Source organism: Macaca nemestrina, chromosome 5, assembly GCF_043159975.1.
Source record: "Macaca nemestrina isolate mMacNem1 chromosome 5, mMacNem.hap1, whole genome shotgun sequence".
Taxonomy (NCBI): Eukaryota; Metazoa; Chordata; class Mammalia; order Primates; family Cercopithecidae; genus Macaca; species Macaca nemestrina.
Genome location: NC_092129.1, coordinates 71584349 through 71606758, shown reverse-complemented (window position 1 = coordinate 71606758; position 22410 = coordinate 71584349). Strand labels below are relative to the sequence as shown.

General features: G+C 35.8%; 1 protein-coding gene across 17 annotated transcripts in view; it reads left to right on the top strand.

The window, feature by feature from the left end:
* Positions 1-22410, top strand: part of LOC105489042 (spectrin repeat containing nuclear envelope protein 1) — a 536331-nt gene that overhangs the window by 173465 nt on the left and 340456 nt on the right. For 15 of the 17 annotated variants that reach the window (XM_011753636.2, XM_011753647.3, XM_011753641.2 and 12 more), the window contains 12 exons: positions 794-906; positions 1443-1611; positions 7041-7137; positions 7691-7893; positions 9645-9809; positions 10598-10750; positions 11744-11887; positions 14548-14721; positions 17417-17575; positions 17871-18035; positions 19697-19831; positions 22237-22395. In XM_011753636.2, coding sequence (XP_011751938.2) covers positions 794-906; positions 1443-1611; positions 7041-7137; positions 7691-7893; positions 9645-9809; positions 10598-10750; positions 11744-11887; positions 14548-14721; positions 17417-17575; positions 17871-18035; positions 19697-19831; positions 22237-22395 — 1836 coding nt within the window. Of the gene's footprint in view, positions 1-492; positions 637-793; positions 907-1222; positions 1382-1442; positions 1612-7040; positions 7138-7690; positions 7894-9644; positions 9810-10597; positions 10751-11743; positions 11888-14547; positions 14722-17416; positions 17576-17870; positions 18036-19696; positions 19832-22236; positions 22396-22410 lie in introns of those variants that run through there. The other 2 variants (XM_011753654.3, XM_071095956.1) reach the window with 2 other exon arrangements.

Below are 22410 nucleotides of genomic sequence, written 5' to 3'. Positions count from 1 at the left end.
AATCTCCCTTCACCTAACTCCTTTTTGCTTCTTCTATGTGAGAAATGAGTGAGGGAGTGTAAAATACATATACACCTTTTTAGAAATTAGTTTGTAAGTGATGAAAAACACAGCAAACAAATCAAAGCAGATTCAAATTAACCTAAATAAATAAATCAAACCTGTGGAGTTCTATGCAGTCTATAATGAATATTTATTAACATCACATTTAATCTTCCCACTGTGTTACCTATGGGGTATTCCCTGCACTTGTTTGAAATTTTCTAATCAAAAGGGTATTTCAAAATATATTGTAATATGATTGACTTACTTTAGATGGCAAGCAAATATCACTTTATAATAGTGTGCATGCATTCAAAATAAAATAACAGTAGAAAGCCTAATCTCTTTTGCCATTAAAGGTTTCAATTTGTCATGCTTAGTTTTAAGCTTTTAAAAACCAACATATCCAAAATCAAGAGAGGCGAAAAACACTAAAATCATTTCATAGCAGTAATTACATTTTCCATGGGATCATGTGCCTTTAAAAAGTCTGAATGCATTGCTGTGCAAGTGTCATGTGTGTTTAAAAGATGCATAATTATTAGATGCAGTTCCAGCATAGTTTTAAGTACAAGCACCCAGCTCCTGTTGAAGGTAAGAGCCTTTGACAGGCACCAAGCTGCCTCTGAATGTGGCAACAGGATCAAATTGTTGAATACATTGACTCATCGGTGCAGGCTGGAAATTATGCTTCTTAGCCCTCTGTGAAACATGTTTTTCATTTTTTATTTTTTTTTAAACTGTATCTTAGGATCTGCTTCAAAACACAGATGCCCACAAAAGAGCATTCCATGAAATCTACCGGACCAGGTCTGTTAACGGGATTCCAGTGCCACCTGATCAATTAGAGGACATGGCCGAGAGGTAAGAGAATATCTGCATTTAAATGAAATCTCTTTTTAAAACGCTAGGTGGATGTTTTTTACATGTCTTTTTCCTTTTTTCATGATTTTTTTTTTTTAACAGAGGCGCCTTTGGTAAATAGAAAGTGGGCTCCCATAAGACTTGCTAAGAATGCCACCATTCTAATGTATTATTAACTGAAAAGAGTGAACCTGAATTTATCCACAGCATGGAAATCACAGAAATGGTTTCTTCAGAGGCTGTATTTTTGTTCAGTACTGTAAGGAACATTATGTAATATTGCAAAAACAGCTTATAAAAGAAACAGACGAGAGATGTGTTGGCAGGGGAAAGAACTAAATCGAATATTTCAATCATTCATGTTTTGCTTTTAAATCCAGAGCTAGAAAAGGAATCAGAGCTCCAGAAAATGATCAGCCAGAGTTAGAAGAGCTTGTGGCTGCATTCTATTTAAGGCTGACATGTAACAGGTTAAGTAAGCATCGGTTCTGTTACTATTAGTTACATTCTCTAAATTCTCTCTGTTTTATTTCTAGGTTTCATTTTGTTTCCTCCACATCGGAGCTACACCTAATGAAAATGGAATTTTTAGAATTAAAGTACCGTCTGCTTTCACTGCTGGTTCTTGCAGAGTCAAAGCTGAAGTCTTGGATCATTAAGTACGGGAGGAGAGAGTCAGTGGAGCAGCTTCTACAAAACTACGTGGTGAGTCCCCGGTGCTTTGACAGAGAATTCCGATGAGCCATGGATTTAGCAACACAGTTCAGTTTCTTTGATGCTGTTACTTTAATCTTGAGTTTAAACATAATGATAGCTGTGTGTTAAATGGGTTAGATATAAGTTTAAGAGCTTTTCGGAATTATCTGAAATCTAAACCTATTTCTTTGGAATTTTATTATTTAAAATCCCCTAGTTCAGTTAAGTTTAATGCTTTGCTGCATTAATCATATGAGACCATCCTGACTGGCTTTATTGATTTTTTAAAAAAGTTTTTGTATTGCATACCCACATTTTTTATTGGAGGTCACCATTTCAACTACATTAAAATACTTAAAGATTGACTACCTTTCTTTTAAAATTCAACTATGACTAGTTTAGAACCATTCTCAAGTGTCCAAATGGGAACTATCTGTTTTTTTAGATTGTGTCCACTGTGTCTTTTTTTATCGTCATTCCCTGAGCTTCATTGCCCCTTGTGTGCACCCAGGAAGAGTAACATTTTATCTATGAATCTCTGTACCAACTTAATTTTTAAAGATTGTCTCATATTTTGGGCTATCAATATAGATAATTCTATGTTTACTAGAATCATAGACCTGCATTGATGAAAGAATTCGTTTGCTCTGTAACTAGCAGTTTTCACTTACATGTAATTGGTGTATTATACTTACTAAAGACAGGTTATTTCTTAGTTAATTACACATGCCCCTCCTACAAATTAATTTTCAATGCAGGTTTGCTCATAAAATTAATGTTAATAGAGTATCTTCGTCTTGTACTATTTCATTTATGTTTAAACACAAATTCTATGATAAATCAATGAACTTTTAAAATATAAACCCATTTATAACTTGATTAGTCACAGTGACTCTCTAACATGTTCTGCTTGAAATACTTATTGAAACCATATTTTCACTGACGCATCTTAGAACCGTAATCTATTTTGCTACAATTTAATTTCATTTTCTATGATGAGTGAACAACATATAGTTGAGAAAAAAAAAATGATTTAACTGCTTTACAGTAAAATCTTTCCCTAGATTTACTAAAATTGTCTAGGAAACATTTGTTCCAAAATGCAAAGTCTGTTATGTTCCTTAATTCATTTTTAGTTATTCTGGAAAGTTATGAAAAAACTTGATTTTTAACTTCAAGCAATTACATTAGTTCTTCAAATATGAAATACAAATGCATGTATATTTTCAGATTTAGTCCTGCCAAATGATACCCTCTCTGCCTAGTAGTTATTTATACCAGATACAGTCTTTGTTCTGGATATTTCAGAACAGCCCATCAGATTTAAACAGCTAATAAGACTGTTCCACCAGGTTAATGTTCCAACACAATGATGTTAATAATTCTCTTTGATTTTCTCAAATGGTATGTGAATAAGGAATTATTATTAATGATAAAAACGTTAGTACTCCCTGCCTACTTCATAAAGTTAAAGACAAGTTCACTCAACTGCTAATTCCAAACTGCTTTGTAACTTTCACAACTATTCATAAAATTGCTGATTATCCTACATATGTAGCATGTTTTAATGAACATTTCCTAGTAGTCTCATCTGCTACTGAAAAATACCTACTTATGACTCTGTTTCTTTTCCATGAAGGGTTTTAAGGTAATTTTGTTTAATAGTTTTGATAACCGTGGAGTATGGAGCATTTCCCACGTGCCAAGTGTTTTACATGTATCATCCTTCATCTCAGTGACAGCCGTACAGGCTGGGAGTTCCACACTGTTTTAGATACCAAGGAGCCAGTGCAGAAGCACTGAGGCTTCATAGGCTCGAGTCACTTGCTCCTGGCGGCACATGCTCCAGGTGGTAAATTGTGGAATCAGAAATTGAATCCATATCTTTCCAAATCAAAAACCCTTGAGCTTAAGTGCTATCACAATCTAAAAAAATAGTAAAAAAAATATTTTTAACTTAAAAGACCAAATCATTGATATGATATCTTACGCCTTAGTGATCTAAAGAATGCAATTCACATGAATATCAGTTTGATTTAATATTGGTCCATACCTGACAATATTTTACACTTACGTACCTGTAAGTGTACCGTCAAAGCCTGATAGTTGCTGTTATTTATGTATGAGGCAGCATGATTGTAGTGATGGGGAAATGACGAAGTGCAGATACCAGCCACTAGAAATGTGTTTGATCATGGTTTAGCTACTGAGTACCCATGTGTCTGGGAATAACTTAATTTCTAAAAAACTTAGTCTTTCCCAAATGTTTAAGAATGATGATGATAATAATAATAATAATAATAATAATAATAATAATAATAAAATGGTAGGAATTTTTCTAGGGAACAAAGACTGACATATACTGTTTTTATTCTATGTTAATACCTCATAAAACCTGTCTTATCCTTTTAGAGTGTTATAGCTCACACACACCTGTAGTCCTAGCACTTTGGGAGGCTTAGGTTGAAGAGTCACTTGAGGGCCAGGAGTTTGAGACCAGCCCGGGAAACATAGTGAGACTCTGTCTCTACACCAAATTTTAAAAATTTAGCCTGGTATCATGGTGTGCACCGGCAGTTTCAACCGCTCAGGAGGCTGAGGCAGGAGGATAGCTTGAGCCCTGGAGTTCATGGCTGCAGTGAGCTATGATCTTGCTACTGCACTTCAGCCTGAGCTACTGAGACCCTATTTCAAAAAAAAAAAAAAAAAAAAGTATTATAGTAAGCCACATGCTGCTACATCATCTAATAACCAAAGTAATATTTAGGCCGTAACGTTTCCATAATTATATTTTCCTTAGTCATAATTCTTACTTCAGACTTATCCATCCTGCAAAAAAGAAAGAATACTTTTTTTTAAGTGTTAGAGAAAGAGAATGTACATCCTGAGTGCTTAAAGAATTCTTGGAAAATACTTCACAAATACTTGCCATCATTAATCTAGGCCACGTGCCATCGGTAAGTGAGTGCATGCTGTTATGCAAATCAAAAGGTAATTGGTTTAGTCCTTGCTGTCAGAATTGTTGACAATGACCAAAATATGTGCTTCCATTTCACTATGGAAAAAAGAGGCTAATATTTCAATCTTTCACATGAAAGAAAAGTAAAAGAGCTCTTGAATTGTGGACTGTGTGAATGCAGCAAAATATGAATATTCATTTTATTATTCATAATTATATTTTAATGTAAATAGTCTTGATAAACCTCTCCTCAATGTTAATATTAAATATCTTGAATTATCTGGCATAGTTTCATTCAAGGGAAATTGATGAGCTTCATATTTATTATATTTACACTCATCTTGTGAAAGCAGAAATGCAGTCACTAACACTAAAGTTAAATACCAAAAATAAGCATGCCACTTACTTTCTTGAAGCATCGTCAACTTCAAAAGTCCCCTGACTAAAATGGCTTATTTGTTGAACTTGGGATCCAAGTTTCAACTTTATTTTGAAAGAAATAAATGGATCTTGTTATTATTATTTTAAATATGCCTTTGTATTTACTTTTGCATTTTTCTGACAGGTGTGTCTAAATAGCTTACAGTAAAATGGAGATTTAGCAATTCTGCTACAGTGGTTCGATAGACAAAATAATCCATATTGCTGAATGCATTTACTCCACATTCAGAAAAAGAAGGACCAAATTAAATGGACCAATACAAATTTAAAATTAAAAAAAAGTATCTTTCTTTAAAAATTAATCATCCAGTCTTCCTAATAGTCAAGTTCAAAAATATATTAATGAGTGTCTACGGCATTTATAAAACATTCTTTCTGAAAACATTCTCCGCTCTTTCCTGCCTTGTGGACTAAAAATTAAATTGGAAATACGCTTTTCTCAAACTTGCTCATTTTTAATTATTTTGTAAACTTCTCTGGCAAAAGCATATTTAAGTCTTCCTGTGCACCACAGGCACTATTTCCCATTTCTCTGACACTTAGAACAATTGTTTTGCTCTTAGCTTCTTGAAATTTGCACCAATACTAAATGCAGACTTTTTTTTAAACTTTGCCAAATATAATTATTTCTTCAATTTCTTACACAGTATCTCGAACATTAGGTATAATTTTCCATTTTTGATCAAATAATGACTTGCTTGTTTAAATTATTCAAAATTTAAATTCTAGTAAATTATTCTTTTCCCAACTGGATTGTAATAAGAAGATATAAGGCTAAATAGTGAATTAATCAGAATATTGTTGTCTGACTTCATTCTCAAACAAATAAAATAAAGCCAATTAAAGTTATTGAATGTAGTATTCATCCTGGAACTTCTCATTCCAGCTCACAGCTTTCTCTATTCACTTTATCCCTGAAGAATAGTTAATTCATAAGTAAATGCTTTATAAACATAAAATGATATGAAATATGTTATAGATACAATTTTTAAAATGTTATCTCAAAACATGATAAACATTTATCAATAAAAATCCAGAGATTTGTATGAAATTGCTATATGAATAATGTTTCCTCTGCACACAAGTGTCTGGCATCTCTATATGAAGCATTCATCAGCATGCTATACAAGAATTCAGCTGGTTTTTGAAGGCTAATTTTGTATTTATGACAGTGACATTTATCAAGTATTTTAATAGATTCAAATCATAGGAACTCATTACACTATTGCAAGAAATTAAAGAGCCTTTGGTGATATGCTGTTAACTATAATTGCATTAATTTTCTACTTTTGAGAATTAAGAATAATCTTTGAAACAGGCATTATTTTATATTTCTAAAAGTGAACAATAATAAAAATTTACCTAAGGAGTTTTTTGTATATTCTCAATTTTATAGTGTTCACTTGCCAGTAGTGATTCTATTTTTTATATATATATATATATATATATATATATATATAAATTACAGATGATATGTAAACATATCTTACTGTAATTTTTCTATAATAGGTCATTGAAATGTGAGACCATTGATAGCATGGATAGAATATGTAATTATTTCCAATTTTTCTACTTTTTATTTTACAGAAAGTATTTGTGCACTGTGTGATTTATTTATAATCTGGAGCTCCTCAGAGCAGTCATTCACCAGGATTAATGTTCAAAGAGCAAGAGAATTCCACAGCTGAAACACAGTGGGACACTTTAAAATGTTCTTCTAAATTTAGTGCTTTCTAAATGTTAGACCCAAGTTCTCTGGAGACATTTCTGTTTCTTCAAAAAGCAAACCCTTGGTTGGTGAAGAAATAGAATGTTTTCTCAGTCCTGAACTGGGTTAGAATAAAAAACGTGGAATCAATTTATGTGTTCAGAATGATCTTAGGTAATTTGTAGCAGTGGAATTAATTTTATATTTTCAGAAAGAGTGAGATTAACAAATTTGGGTAAACTATGCTTCTAGTTATACTGAAGAAAATTGACTTTGGCATTCCAGATGAGCCTAATGTTTGTTATCTTCTAACCATTCCTCCTTTTCTAGTCTTTCATAGAAAATAGCAAGTTCTTTGAACAATATGAAGTGACATACCAGATCTTGAAACAGACAGCTGAGATGTATGTCAAAGCAGATGGTTCAGGTAAAACATACTACGTAATTTGTTGCAATGTAGACTGCAATAGAATTTAGAGCCTGCAGGTTTCTATCTGATCAGGTCATTCTTTCTGTCCGTGGAATTTTTGTGTGACCTCGCCATTGGCCAGGAGAACACATACTGAATTCAGTTCCTTTGGCTTTGTACAATGCTTAACCTGCATAACCATACTCTCTCCCTCTCTCTCTCTCTCTCTCTCTCTCTCTCTCTCTCTCTCTCTCTGTGTGTGTGTGTGTGTGTGTGCGCGTGTTCTCTAAGAGAGAACAAAATAAGCTTTCATTTTCTAAATTGCATCTAAGGATTAAAGGCAAAAACATAGAATAAGTTGAATATTAACAATCAAGTAAATGAGTGTAAAGATACAATTTGTAAAATATATTTGTTTTCAATTTGTAATTACGTCTGTCAGATTTGTTGGAAATGACCTCTGGCATTTGTGATGGATACTATTGCACACCAATGTATAAGACCATAGAAAAACAGGTGTGGAGGATTTAAAATATAAGATAAGGGTTATAATTGGTTTTATCTGTTTCAGTGGAAGAAGCTGAGAATGTGATGAAATTCATGAATGAAACCACTGCTCAGTGGAGGAATCTCTCAGTAGAAGTTAGGAGTGTGAGGAGCATGCTGGAAGAAGTGATCTCTAACTGGGATCGCTATGGCAATACAGTGGCTAGTCTGCAAGCCTGGCTAGAGGATGCTGAAAAAATGCTCAATCAATCAGAAATTGCCAAAAAGGTAAAATTGTTTCATGCGAAAAGAAAAGACATTTGCTGTATGTCAAAATGAGAGACTTTTACAGCATAGCTCACTAGGGGGTCTCATATATTTACAAGTGTCACTCAAGAATCTTGACTTTGCCTGAAAAGTTGCACTTTCAGGTTAGCAATAGACCAATAAATACACTGCTTAATAGAAGCCGATGGAGGGTTGAGTAAATCCAACAGGCAACAAAGGGAAGGGCAGTATATTATTACACTGAACTCTGCCTATAAAGGGGAGTGACCAGGGCCCCAGCCTTCGTGGATTTCCTGATTTAAGAGAGGATGAAAACAACTTTGGATTGTTTTCACATAGTGCTGAAGCACATACCACTGAATCTATATGGGAGCATACACCAGTTGAACAGCTGGACCATGACATTTGTATCTCGTTAGATATTCTGTTTTGGATTTTATCAACCCTTAAGCAAGGGTCTTATTCTGGGTAGGAGTGATTTCTTTTTTGGCCAGTTATAAGTGTGTATGTGTGTGTGCCTGTGAGAGGTACTGTTTTATGTTATTGTCACTTATATGTAAATATCACATGAAATGGACTGATTTCTGCTTATATACTTCCTAATGGAAGCCTGGCATTTTTACATGGGAAATCAATTTATATGTAAGTGATACTAAAAATGCATGCATTAGAATTGCCACATGCCATCCAAGATTGGTTCATCTATTATTGTTTGGGCAAGTAGATGTATCACTTTTAAATGTTTTACCGTTCTATATTTCATGTAGATCAACTATTCTTGTGTAGCTGAGGGAGGCAATAACCATGTACCCATATCGATTTTGGCTTTTCTGATTAGACTAGCAGTGCCCTAGTAGATGTCATCTGTGTTAATTTGATCCAAAGAAATATAACCACCAGAAACAGAAGTGTTCTCATCTATTTATATATGTAGGAAGTCCTCCCACACATGGCTTATGAAATGGATTTTGAATTATCTTTGGTATCCTTGTTTTTCACTGTGATATGTGTTGCGTGTGTGCACGTGCACACATACGCTTCATTTAAAATGAGTTGGAAACTGTTTCATTGCCAAGAGGGAACCCTTAAATAAACAAGAAAGTGTGTTATTGTACTAAGTGCTCTTGACTCAGATATCTAATTCAAAATTTTTTTCTTTGATGGTTTATCTCCATGATTGCTAATTATCTTAATGTACTGCATTGAAATTTAAAAATCAAAAGTAACAGGTCAAAAAGAAATTATTAAAGAAAGCTATTCTTTCTTTAAAAAAGAATAAAAGCCCGAACTTTACCACCACACGATCTATGCGTGTAACAAAATTGCACTCATATCCCATACATTTATACAAATAAAAAAGGAAGCTATATATTTCCCGAATGTATTATGCTTTTATATGACTCTAGCACTGGTATTTACTATCCTGAAGGTTATGCACAGGTGTCTTACACTTACAGAAATTCAGCTTTTTAATCTGTAAAATAGAAATAACAGAAAGTGGTCATCATGTTTTGTTTTGTCTTCAGCAAATGATATGGCACAAATGTTCTTTTAAAAAAGACAGTATCTCTAGCTCACATTTTGAAACTTTTTTTTTAATCAAAAATATGTATTTTTAAAGAGATTTATGATTTTTCTTAAAATTCACATGAACATTAAAACAAAAATATTTTTCCTACTTTAGTCACTTTCATATCAGTCATTGATATTTGGTTTATGGTTTACGATATTGTGCATTCTTTATTGTTTAGGATTTTTTTCGAAATTTACCTCATTGGATTCAGCAGCATACTGCCATGAATGATGCTGGCAATTTTCTAATTGAAACCTGTGATGAGATGGTTTCCCGTGACCTGAAGCAGCAATTACTGTTGCTAAATGGGCGGTGGAGGGAGTTGTTTATGGAAGTCAAGCAAGTATGTCTTTCAAATCTATATACACCTCAAACGTGTATGTGTTACAAATGTGATAAGTAGTCTGTTTAGAGAGAATTCTATTTTTAGAGCACGGGTTTGTTAAGGCAAAGCATAGATATGTTTAAAACCAGTGTGTTTTATGGTTGATTATTCATTCTTTTCCATGTATAATGGAGGAACATTACAGAAATGCATTAGTTTGATTAAGGATTATGTTGACATGTGGCACCTACTTATATGGAATGATTCTTTTTTTTTTTTTTTTTTTTTTTTTTTTTGAGGCGGAGTCTCGCTCTGTCGCCCAGGCTGGAGTGCAGTGGCCGGATCTCAGCTCACTGCAAGCTCCACCTCCCGGGTTCACGCCATTCTCCTGCCTCAGACTCCCGAGTAGCTGGGACTATAGGCGCCCGCCACCTCGCCCGCCTAGTTTTTTGTATTTTTTAGTAGAGACGGGGTTTCACCGTGTTAGCCAGGATGGTCTCGATCTCCTGACCTCGTGATCCGCCCGTCTCGGCCTCCCAAAGTGCTGGGATTACAGGCTTGAGCCACCGCGCCCGGCCATATGGAATGATTCTTGTTTCAAATCATATTTCTTCATTTTTTTGCTAGTTTCTTTTTTTCTTTAAAACTAATTGGACTTACTTCAAATTTATCTAAAATGAGAATCAAGGATTAGAGTCTTTCTTACCAGATAACAATTCCAGAAAATATGTGAAAGTGAAAGTTGTGGTTCCAGTGGTCGCAGCTGAATGGCTTTCACGATGTTCCCGCCTCCCTTTCCTTAACAGTATGCTCAAGCTGATGAGATGGACAGAATGAAGAAGGAATACACAGACTGTGTTGTTACCCTGTCTGCTTTTGCAACGGAAGCCCATAAGAAACTTTGTGAACCCTTAGAAGTCTCTTTTATGAATGTCAAGTTATTAATTCAAGACTTGGAGGTGAGGGGTTTCTGAATCAAAATGAAAAACCTACTCTATGGTGAGAAGAAAGATCAACAAGTTTATTCAGATCATTGCAAAAGCTGTTTCTGTGTCTCCTGAGCATCATTTTGACATGTCTGTGTGTCCCAATTTGTATCTGTCAGAAAAAATGTATTGAACGTAAAAAAGACATGTCTTGATCATGTAAAGTAACTTCAAATTGTTTTTCAGTTTGGAGATTTTTTTTCTACAACTAAATTATAAAGTACTAGGAAAAAACAGGAGACATCTATAGATAGCACCTCCACCTAAATACTTTCCATAATAAAGGATTTTTTGCATGAACTGTGGTATTTGCATATTTTGAATAGCCTGCAGCTCTCAAAAATGAAGTAGTGGAAGAATTTTTAATGACTTGGTAAGATTTTGCAACATATTGTTACATGAGAAAAGCGAACAACAGTATCATTCTTTTGTCTTTGTAAAAATTTAAAAATGGGTATAAACACAGGAAAAAAAACTTAATGATGTATAGATAAGATGTTGGCTTTGATTTTTTCCTGTGGGAGAAGACTGTAAGTAATTTAAATTGTCATTATCCTAAGATTTCTAATGTATACGTTTTTATAATGGCAATGAGTTACTTTTTTTTTTTTAAAGAAAACCAGTCTAATTTTTAAAATCAGAATTGCCCCACATTTTAAATATACATTTACATTATATTTTATATTTCCATACTACATTAACATGGGGTTTGTTTTGGAAAGTACAAAGATTATTTCAGCTCATCCTGATGTTTTGGTCACTTTTAAAGGAAAGTTTTATTGACTATATAATATTACCAATATTTATTAGTAATGAAGGGAAGCAAAAACTGGAATCGTCGAAAGTTTAGTGTGAGTATTGGATTTTATACAGTGCATATTGATCTTTGTTCTGCCTTCTGTGGAATCCTGAAACTAAGAGGAAATGTGTCATGTGTGAATCTGGCTGTTTCAATGATTCATGCAGGATATTGAGCAGAGGGTGCCTGTGATGGATGCCCAATACAAGATAATTACAAAGACAGCACACCTCATTACCAAAGAAAGCCCCCAAGAAGAAGGAAAAGAAATGTTTGCAACAATGTCAAAGCTCAAAGAGCAGCTAACCAAGGTGCGAAAATAATTTAATGTACAATAGGCTGTGTGCACCAACAGTGCCTTCAGCTTGCTTGCTACCTCCTTCTCCCCATGGGCAAAGTGTTTACTTGTTAACAATGCTTTTGTTTCTAATTGGGACTCTTGATTTAGTAACTTTGTCATGAATTAAAAAAAAATAAAACTATGATGCTGATACCAAGTATTACCTCTGTTAATTTAGAAGTATTATAGCTGTATTTTAATAGAAAGTTAGATACTTTGGGGGAACAGTTACATGTGATAAAACCAAGAGAGGGAAAGAGAGATAAAGAGAAAAAGGAGATAAGGAGGAGGAAGAGGGGATCATAAATTTAAATGAGAATTTATTAAGATTTGTTTGATATATCTCCACTCCAAACTCATTTATGCAATTTTCTGTAAGCATAGCAACAAAGCCATGGAAATTCTGCCCTCCTCATCTCATGGAACTCACTTAGGCTTAGAATATATACATTTCGGCCAAGTGCGGTGGCTCACACCTGTAATCCCAGCATTTTGGGAGGCTGAGGCGAGCGGATCATGAGGTCAGAAGTTTGAGACCAGCCTGACCAACATGATGAAACCATGTCTCTACTGAAAATACAAAAATTAGCCGAGCGTGGTGGCATGCACCTATAATCCCAGCTACTCAGGAGGCTGAGGCAGGAGAATCACTTGAACCTGGGAGGCAAAGGTTGCAGTTAGCCCAGATCACGCCATTTCACTCCAGCCTAGGTGACAGAGAGAGACTCTGTCTCAAAAAAAAAAAAAGAAAAAAAAAGAAAATATACATTTATATCTTTTCTGTACAGGGAACTAGATGGATGTAATAACTAGTCATAAGCATTTTCTGTTCTATTCAGTGATTTTCCTTAGGAACTTTGGAAGTTCCATTGGGATTTGTTATCTATCCAAATTTGAATTTTAGGAAGATGGTATTGTTTGCAAAGTCCACCTAGATTGGGTAATTAATTTCTGGTAAAAGAGAGAAGTGATTATAATAAATGAATGGAAACATTTTAAAATGAAGAATGGAAAAACAAAGTAGAAACAAAGTAGAAGACCCTGTTAAATAGGAAAGAAAGGTAAAAAGGAAGAGAATGACCTTTGTGACATCAGTAGTAGGAAATTAATGAAAAAGAATGCATTCAAAAAGCTAAAATAGGAAAAATCATGACCATAAAAAAGAGAAAATTTTATCTGTCAATCTGGTATGCATGAGAATGTTTATATTCTATTCATTTTATTTTAACATTCAAGTTAGAATTATTTATAATTTAAAGGTCGTGGACAATAATGATAATATTGGCTACTAGTAAAAGCTGCTAAACAATGAGTACAATTTGAAGTCAACATTTCCAATTTGATAACTCCCCAGCAGCTTTTAGGGCCTTAGCTGAGCTTACATGTCTTAGGCTGAGCCATGCTTGGGTGTTCAGGGCAATCCCTGAGAAAGCAAATTATCATTTGCCTTTTTACTGTTTCAAATGCAGCATCTTGATAGGTTTTCTCTTGTACCCAGGAGAGATCAATAAAACACACTGATTTGTATACATATTAGTAGACTCTCTTGGTTTTGTTCAAGGTAGTTATATCAGGGTCTTGTTGCAGTAGCAGGATGGCCACTTTCTTTTGATGAGTGTGTACTTCAGGTAATACATCCTAGAACATAAAAACATTTCTTCATACGTAATTCTGTGTTTAACAGTAGAGCAAAACGTTGCCCTCTCCCCTTCCTTCAAGGATTATTTTTGGAATATGCCTCATCTGGTTAGAACATTATTGTCTTTATACTATATGAAAAACAAAGAATGGCTTACTAACAAATACTGATTAATTTCCTTTCCCTGGTTATCTGAAAGTAAGAGAAGAGGTGGGAAGTTCTTAGAGGATGACTGAGTAGACACCTCCTGGAGCTCTTGATTTCCAGAAGCTAATGGCCTCATCATTAAGACAATGCAGGTCTATAGACTAAAACATATTTTACAAGACAAGTGCAAGTGACAGGTAACGGCTGCCTCAATTCAGACTACAGAGCCCTCCCCTAGCATGGGAAGCTTCGTGAGTAAATTGGTATGACTTTAGTGCTTCAGATGAGTAGGCTGTTGATAAGCAGGGAGCAGCAAAGCATGGAGCTGGTGGGAGGCAGGAAAGCACAGGCCTGTCTTGGAAGAGTGAGCCAAAAGGTTTCTAAGTTTATCAGCAGTCAAGTGTTCAAGTAGGCGACCTCTTGAAAACAAAGCTGGAAGACACAGGTTGGTCTAGATAATGTAATAATAATTCGTGACTCTCTTAGGTCAGATTTCAAGGCCAAAGTGAAAATGAGTTGCATGGTTTATGAAGTATAATTCGATGCCATCTGGCTCACTAAAAACAATCATTTAGATGAGAAAGTGCTATCCAGATGGACGATTTAGATGAATTTTCATGAGAAAACTCGGTAGCCATTTATTTGTCTCAGTGGTACAGCACTATTATTTTTCACAGCAAAATTTGACAATATAGAGGAAATATCATTAAAGAAATGTCTTTGAATATTTGTAAGCACCAAATGATCATGTCACTAAAGAAAATGTTCCTCAGAGCTATGAACGTTCCCTGAGCTAGCGGCACTTAATGGTCTTTCATGGAATTTTTGTCTTTATGTTTTTAAAGGTCAAAGAATGTTACTCCCCACTCCTTTATGAGTCTCAGCAGCTGTTGATTCCGTTGGAGGAATTAGAAAAGCAGATGACGTCCTTTTATGACTCACTTGGGAAAATCAATGAAATTATCACAGTTCTTGAGCGTGAAGCACAATCGAGTGCTCTTTTTAAACAAAAACATCAGGTGAGAACAATCCCTTTCAGGAGACAATTATTCTAAAACATGTGTAACAAGACCAGGGTGTTGCTTACAGGAATAGAAATTCAGTTGGGACAAGAAACATTTTTCTAGAGTAGTATTACTAACTCAAAACAAAAATACATGTCTTGTCCAAAGATGAAAATCCATTCACTGTCAGTGGAGGGACTATGTGAGCTGTTTCCAGGGAACGGTCTAGCTGGACTCAGGAGCAAACCAGGCTCTTCATCTGAATCAGTAAGTTCACTGAGTTGAGCAAAATTAGGAAACATGGTTTGTTTTGAGCATCCAGCTCCCCTTTCTATCAATGGAGCAACATTGTGGGCTGGCAATACTCAGCAGGCATTTGTAAACCTCTGCTGTGTGCATACGTAAGCCATGCATCCTGAGCCCCAAGTACGGAAAGTGCAAAGTTCACAATGTCTCTGGGAAATAAGGGATGTGTTCCAGAGATGGAGCCAAATCCGCTCTCTAACGTCAAACATTAAGGGTACCCACAGTCAAAGGACTTTCTATTATTTCTCTGCTTTGTGTCTATTTAATTTTCTTATAGTGCCTGTCTACTAGCAATAGACTACATATAGTCTAGCCTTTTAAAAATACAAATGAGAATTTATTTATATTAAACTTTTTATGGGATTTGTTCATGAAAGATGATCCCTAGCTTCGCTAGTAGAAGGACACTATAAGAAAATTAAATAAATATCCTGTCTCTACATTAGATAACTAGAAGATAAATACATATAAATTATATAGAACACATACAGAGATGATATTTATATAAAATATATAAATATTTGTGTCATATCTACAGATATAATATTTTCATTCTGATGTTGACTTTCTTTTGGAGAATCCTTTACTGTTACTTTCCACATATAGCTTTAGGCATTAAGTGCTGCCTCGCTGATTGACAAAATGTTTAATTTCACTTAAAAAGGTATATGTGCTTTCATTTCTTGATACTTTGAAAACAGATAGATAGATAATTTAGATGTATATTTACATATATATAATAAAAACAATTGCTTTCCATTTTCACCCAGTATCTATAACCTCTGTCTTATGAGATCTTTTCTTTGCCTCTTGGAATACGACAGTATAAACAACCTTGAAACTCTGGAAATGTGTTTGATGTGATAATCATTTTTCTTCGTCTTATTTTTAGTAAACATATTGTATGTATAGCAGTCTCCTACTGAGTGTTGTAGTTAATTGAGTTATTTGGTTTATTATAAATGAACCTATCCATCAGAGGAGAGAGAAACTAATGTACAAAAGGTTTGCCACTGCATTAATTGAAATAGATTCATGGGAGGAAGGTGGCATCATTAGTAGAAAGAGCCAAGAGTGTCTGAAATGAGTCTGACAGATATTCAGATCTTAGATCTAATATTGAAAATTAGGAAGCTTTGATTAACTTTAATTTCCTCACTTTAAGATGAAGGCTACAATACCTGAGTTTAAAGCTTATTGCAGGTATTACATTAGATATACCATAATGTCACTATCATATAATAAGTGGCACTATATGACTGATAGCACTATTATTATTATTATTGTCTGTAGTGAAGCCACAATGATAATGATTATACCACCAAACTGCATTCTCATTGTATTGGATAGAGATTATCTTTCATTTTTAGACATGGTGACATCTCCTGCATTTCTAAATTTGTGCAAGTTGTCAGTAAAAAATCTTTCCATAATTCAAATAATATTCATAGCGTTATTAATAATAAAATCTAATAGTACATTTTGAACTTATATTACCCTTTTATCTCCTAAGTTTTCAAAAGGAAAAAGTATGTCTTTATTCTGTTTTTCCCAAAACAAACAAAAAATCCGTGCTCTTGATATTTGCATCTGGATATCCAAAAATGGCATCCAAATGAGCAGTTTGAAACATACTTTTTTAATGCAGTTGAGGATACTGAAATGCAAATGGTATAATTCAAGTCAAAAAATGACTCTCTGCCTTGTACTGGGCTCGATGACTTCCATGCTGTCTACTGCCAAAAATCACAATTGCAGGCCACAACTCAGAGGTGGAAGTGTCTGTCAGTCACCATTGCATCTTGTCCTGCAAACGTGGGACAGTTGGAAGTCTTCCCCAAGTGCATGGGTCTGCTGCCTTTTTTTATTAGGATCTGAACCCTACCATTTCATTAATAAGACTGATAGGTTGTACACCTTTAATACTATAAATTTAGGATATACAAAATACATATATCGTGCATCTCTTTCAGCAAAGTGCATGTGCATTGATGCTTAATTTGTTTAGTCACATTAAAACCTGGTATGTATTCACTGATTTCATGATTGTTCTCTCAATAAACTATAGGCCTATCACCTTTCTAGAGGAATGCAGACTTAGACAAATAATTTTGATGCTCTGTCATTTTCTTAACTACAATAAAATGTACATGAGGGATTTAAAAATCTCAAAAAAACTTTCTGTAACATTTAAATGCTCTATATAAGAAAGCGCTGACTTCAGTGATTATTTAAAATTGAGATCTTTTGAAATGTTCCACCGTACTTTTGGTTTTACTTATTGCTGATTAGAAGCCTAAAAGCTATATAATATTGTTCTTATTATCTGTAATGGTCACTCTGTTTCTTTCTCTCTCACTCTGTCTTGTAAATAACATTGTTGTGGGGTTTCCTTTCCTTATAGGAACTGTTAGCTTGTCAAGAAAACTGTAAGAAAACCTTGACACTTATTGAGAAAGGCAGTCAAAGTGTTCAAAAGTTTGTGACCTTGAGCAACGTGTTAAAGCATTTTGATCAGACGAGGCTACAAAGACAGATTGCAGATGTTCATGTTGCTTTTCAGGTAATTTGCTCTCTCTGCTTTAGAGTTGTGAGCCAGGGAAAATGCAGAGTGAAAACAAGAAACCATCACTTGCGCTTTCAGTCTTGCTAAAACGCCTCATGTGCTGGTGTTTGGAAGCCAATCATTGTCCTACTTTCTTACCTAATATTAATTAATATTGAAAAGAGTTCATTATTCCCATGATGATGAACTGTCTTTTTTCCAAGTGCTTTTTAAATCAATAATACCCTCTAACAAAATGATCCTTTCAGTAATGAGAAAGCAGCATCACATTGTGATTGTTTTTCACATCAAGAGTATGGTAAAGAAAACTGGAGATTGGAAGAAGCATGTGGAAACCAACAGTCGCTTGATGAAGAAGTTTGAGGAGTCTCGAGCAGAGTTGGAGAAGGTGCTGCGGATTGCTCAGGAGGGCTTGGAGGAAAAGGGGGATCCGGAGGAGCTCCTGCGGAGACACACTGTGAGTCCACCCTTTGGGGGGCACTTGACCTGAATACATGGACAAACAACCTTGGATGAAAACCTTAAAAAAGGCACACTGATCTGATACAGAAGGCGAGCAGGCAGATGAGTCAGGAAAGCACAGACTTTTTAGGTATGAGACCCAAAGATATGGTGAGCAAAAAGAAATTCAAGAGCAGTTAGTGAGCTGACTTGTCATTGGCCATTCCTAAGCCCCCAGAATAGTAGTCATAGAATAATTCAAGTTCTCCAAATTACTAATTCATTATTTAGCTGACAAATTCTTCTATAACTAAAGATTCTTTTAAATCAATTCTTTTAAAGATTCTCTTAACTCGAGGTGACTGGCTAAGTCCTTTGTGCTCATTTTTATACATCCACCATATCATAGTATAGATACTGTGTCACTTGAAGTCTGGTGGCTGATACACAACTTGTCCCAGTATTGTAAAGCCATCTTCATGTTTATCATCTCAGTATCAATATTGAGAACATTAGTCTTCGTGTTTGTGAATGGTATATGGAAATAACCAGCACTCTGAGAACGTGTATTTGAGTTATCTTTTCTGACATTTCAGTGGCTATTTGTATAAACCACACTCTCAAATGATATATGCAATGTATTTGTGATTCAGCAGACTAGATTTAGGGTTAATGTCTGTGACCACAAAACACAAAACATCTCATTCAGTTTATTCACCTCTACAGTATGGTACTTTTTGTTTTGAATCACTATTTTTACAAAATAATTCTGCATGTCTTCTCCTAAGACTGTGTAAGACTTAGTCATACGTAATATTGTCTTTATCTTCTTGGCAGTCATAGTGAAATATCATAGATGGGTGGCTAAAACAACAGAAACTTACGTTCTCACAGTTCTGGAGAAGGGAAGTCTGCGATCAGGTGCCAGTATGGTAGGGTTCTGGGGAGGGCTATCTTCCTGGCTTGCAGATGGCTGCCTTTTCCCTGCACCCTCACATGGCAGAGAGAGTGAGCTAGCAAGCTTTCTGGTGCTCCTTGTCATAAGGGCACTAATCCCATCATGAGGACCCCACCCCCATGACCTCATCTGAACCTAATTACCTTCCAAAGTCCCCATCTCCAAATATCATCACATTTGGGGGGTAGGGCTTCAACATATGAGTCTGAAGAGGAACACAATTTGGTGCGTAGCATGTGTGCCTATGTGTGCACATGTGTGCTTCTCTGTGCACTTGTGTGAATGTGACAGTGGCTTATGATGAAGCATCAGGCCCTGAAGCACTGCAGTTGGGGAATGTGGAATTATGAGGCTTAGTCCTGGCTTCTGTCCAGTTCTTCTGACTTCACCAAAGGGGAACCAACGCTCTATCGCTGCAGAATCAACGTTTTGGCATCTCCCCTTGGAAGATGAGATATTCCTTTTGGAATATTCTACCAAATTTGAAAACCACAAAGAATTTTTCTAAAAAATAAAAAAAAACTAGTAGAATTTTGGATATGATGGCTTCTGATTCATAACTATAGGTGCACGTAGTTCATTCTTAAAAAGCAATAGTGGGTGCCTGGAAGTCTCAAAGAGGGCAGCAGCTGGCTTAGAGGCTGTTTAGAGGCTGATCATGCCTGATGCTGCCTTTTCGTCTGTCCAACACTCTTACCCACTTTCCCCCTCCATGTCAGGAGTTTTTCAGTCAGCTGGATCAGAGGGTGCTCAATGCGTTCCTGAAAGCTTGTGATGAACTCACCGACATCCTTCCAGAGCAGGAGCAGCAGGGGCTTCAGGAAGCTGTTCGAAAGCTCCACAAACAATGGAAGGTGAGTCAGGACAGGACGGAGACGCCGTGCATCCTCAATGAAGGGAGAAGCTTGAGTGTGTTGAGGTCCAAATGTAAGAGAAATTTAGAAATTCCTGGAAAGTCACTGTAACTATTTCCCTCATTTAAAAAATCAAAAAACTGGACTTAAATAAAACCTGATAATATATGATAGAATTGTGTTATTCCTATTTGTTATCAGCATCAATTTTATCCTATTACTCCAGCATTCTTTTTGGTTTCCTGGTTTTTTTTTTTTTTAAATCCTGGGTGACAAGAACGTTTAACTTATTCAAGCAACATTTCGTAAGCTTCTCTCTGCTGAATAAATCTTGTTAGGTATACCTACTGAAATCATAAAACATGTATTTATAGTTTCTCCTCCCAAAGGTTTATACCATCTAGTTGAGATAGCTGTGATCAAAAAATATAAATGAAAACATTTTGTAGTCAAGAATTCAATGATGAACAAAGCATACTCCTCTTTCTCCCAAGAGCTTAAAAGTTCAGTAAAGGAGATAATTAGTTGCAAATAATACAAGTATAATATATGACAAATCCAAAAGTGCATATATTTATGAAAGCTTTGAAAGAGGGAGGTGGATCCACTTGGAAGTTGGAAAACAGTGAATCAAGTAACTAGTTTTGAGCCAGAACTTTAAAGAAGAAGCAGAAATGGGAGTAGGCAGGGGGTGACACAGCAGCCCAGAAGAGAGAAAGCAGGAGAGTGTGCAGGAGGACATGGGGGCCCATGGGCGTCCATCTGACTTGTGTGTCATGGGCTGTGGAAGAACCATGGGAGATGAGCTGGGTCTGTCCTGTGGAGGCCAACTTCAGACTGCATGTCAGATTCTGGAAGTAGCTGCAGCACAGTGGAGACCCATGCAAGGCTGTCTGCCTTGAGGTAGACAGGAAGACAGCTCTAGCTGTAGGTGAGTGTGTTCTACCTTGAGGTGATATTTCACATGCGTTATATGGAGGAGTTTTGGAGTTCAGAAGATAGGCAGCTGAAACTCTCTGCATCAGGTTGCCTCACTTTGTGTATTTTAAAAATCTCAGTAGTATAAGCTAAATAATTATCCCTGTGCACAAGAAAAACAAAAAATATCCTTTTTACTTGCTAAATTGCTAAATTTGAAAATTCAAGTTTTTCATTAAAAAAAAAAAGGATTATTAAAGAAATCCAAACTTTGTTAGGTATATTTGAAGCATATCATATTGTAAATGTGTTACAGAATAAAGACTATAACTGAAGATTGCATTTTATTATGCGCACACACACACACACACACACACACAAACACACACACACCCCTCTAGGATTTAATCTAGGTGGGACTTTCCATAGGCCTACCTCATTTTTCTCATCAGTCATCTTAGTATTCTCTTTCAAAGGTAATCCTTTAAAATGCCATAGGATAGAAGTTAGTTAAAATTAATGATGGGACTAAAGTTAATGATGAAGCTTATGTTTATAATTAAAAAGAACATGAAATGTTATGGATTGTTTGAGTGCTTGCTTGCTTGCTTGTTTCTCAGGGTATGATCTAAGGAAAAGAGGATATGCCGGGTGGTCAGCAGCCTGAGCTATAGTTTTCTTTTTTTCTTTTCTTTTTAAAACTTTTTTTCACTAATAAGCTTTCCTCATGTTTTTCCTTTTGGAAGTAGGTATAATATCTGCCCCTCCTACCTCACAAGGTCATTGACAAAATCAAAAGGGACACATACAGGGGAGAGGGTATGATTTAAATCTATGGTAAAATCCTAGCTTTTGTACTTACCCCTGAGACCTAATGATGTAATCTGTAAAATAAGAACATTAATACTCTGCAGGACTGGCCAGACTTGGTGGCTCATGCCTGTAATCCCAGCACTTTGGGAGGCTGAGGTGGGTGGATCACCTCGGTCAGGAGTTCAAGACCAGCCTGACCAAAATGGTGAAACCCCGTCTCAACTAAATATACAAAAAGTGGCTGGGCGTGGTGGTGCTGTCTGTAGTCCCAGCTACTCAGGAGGCTGAGACAGGAGAATTGCTTGAACCCAGGATGCAGAGGTTGCAGTGAGCCAAGATCTCACCACTGTACTCCAGCCTGGTCGACAGAGCGAGACTCCATCTCACCACCCCGCCCCCCCCCCCAAAAAAAAGGTACCTTGCAGAGCTACTGTGCGAATTAAATCAAGTAATCACCAAGAAAACACCTAACCCCCAGCAGGCTGAAAGGATTTGCTGTGGTCCTGGTACTTGGAAAAATACAAAGTAGAGAGACCAGGTGTGGAAAGTAGTGACTCATTCACACTGGCCCTAAAAGGAATATGTTACGGATTTTTTTTTTTTTCCACTTCAATTGGGAATATACATAATCAGGAACATCATCCTAATTTTCTGAATCTTCCTATGGAATGTAGGATCTTCAAGGAGAAGCCCCTTATCATTTGCTTCATCTGAAGATTGACGTGGAGAAGAATAGGTTCTTAGCCTCTGTAGAAGAATGCAGAACTGAGCTGGATCGAGAGACCAAGCTGATGCCCCAGGAAGGCAGTGAAAAGATAATTAAAGAGCACAGGGTACGTCTCCCACAC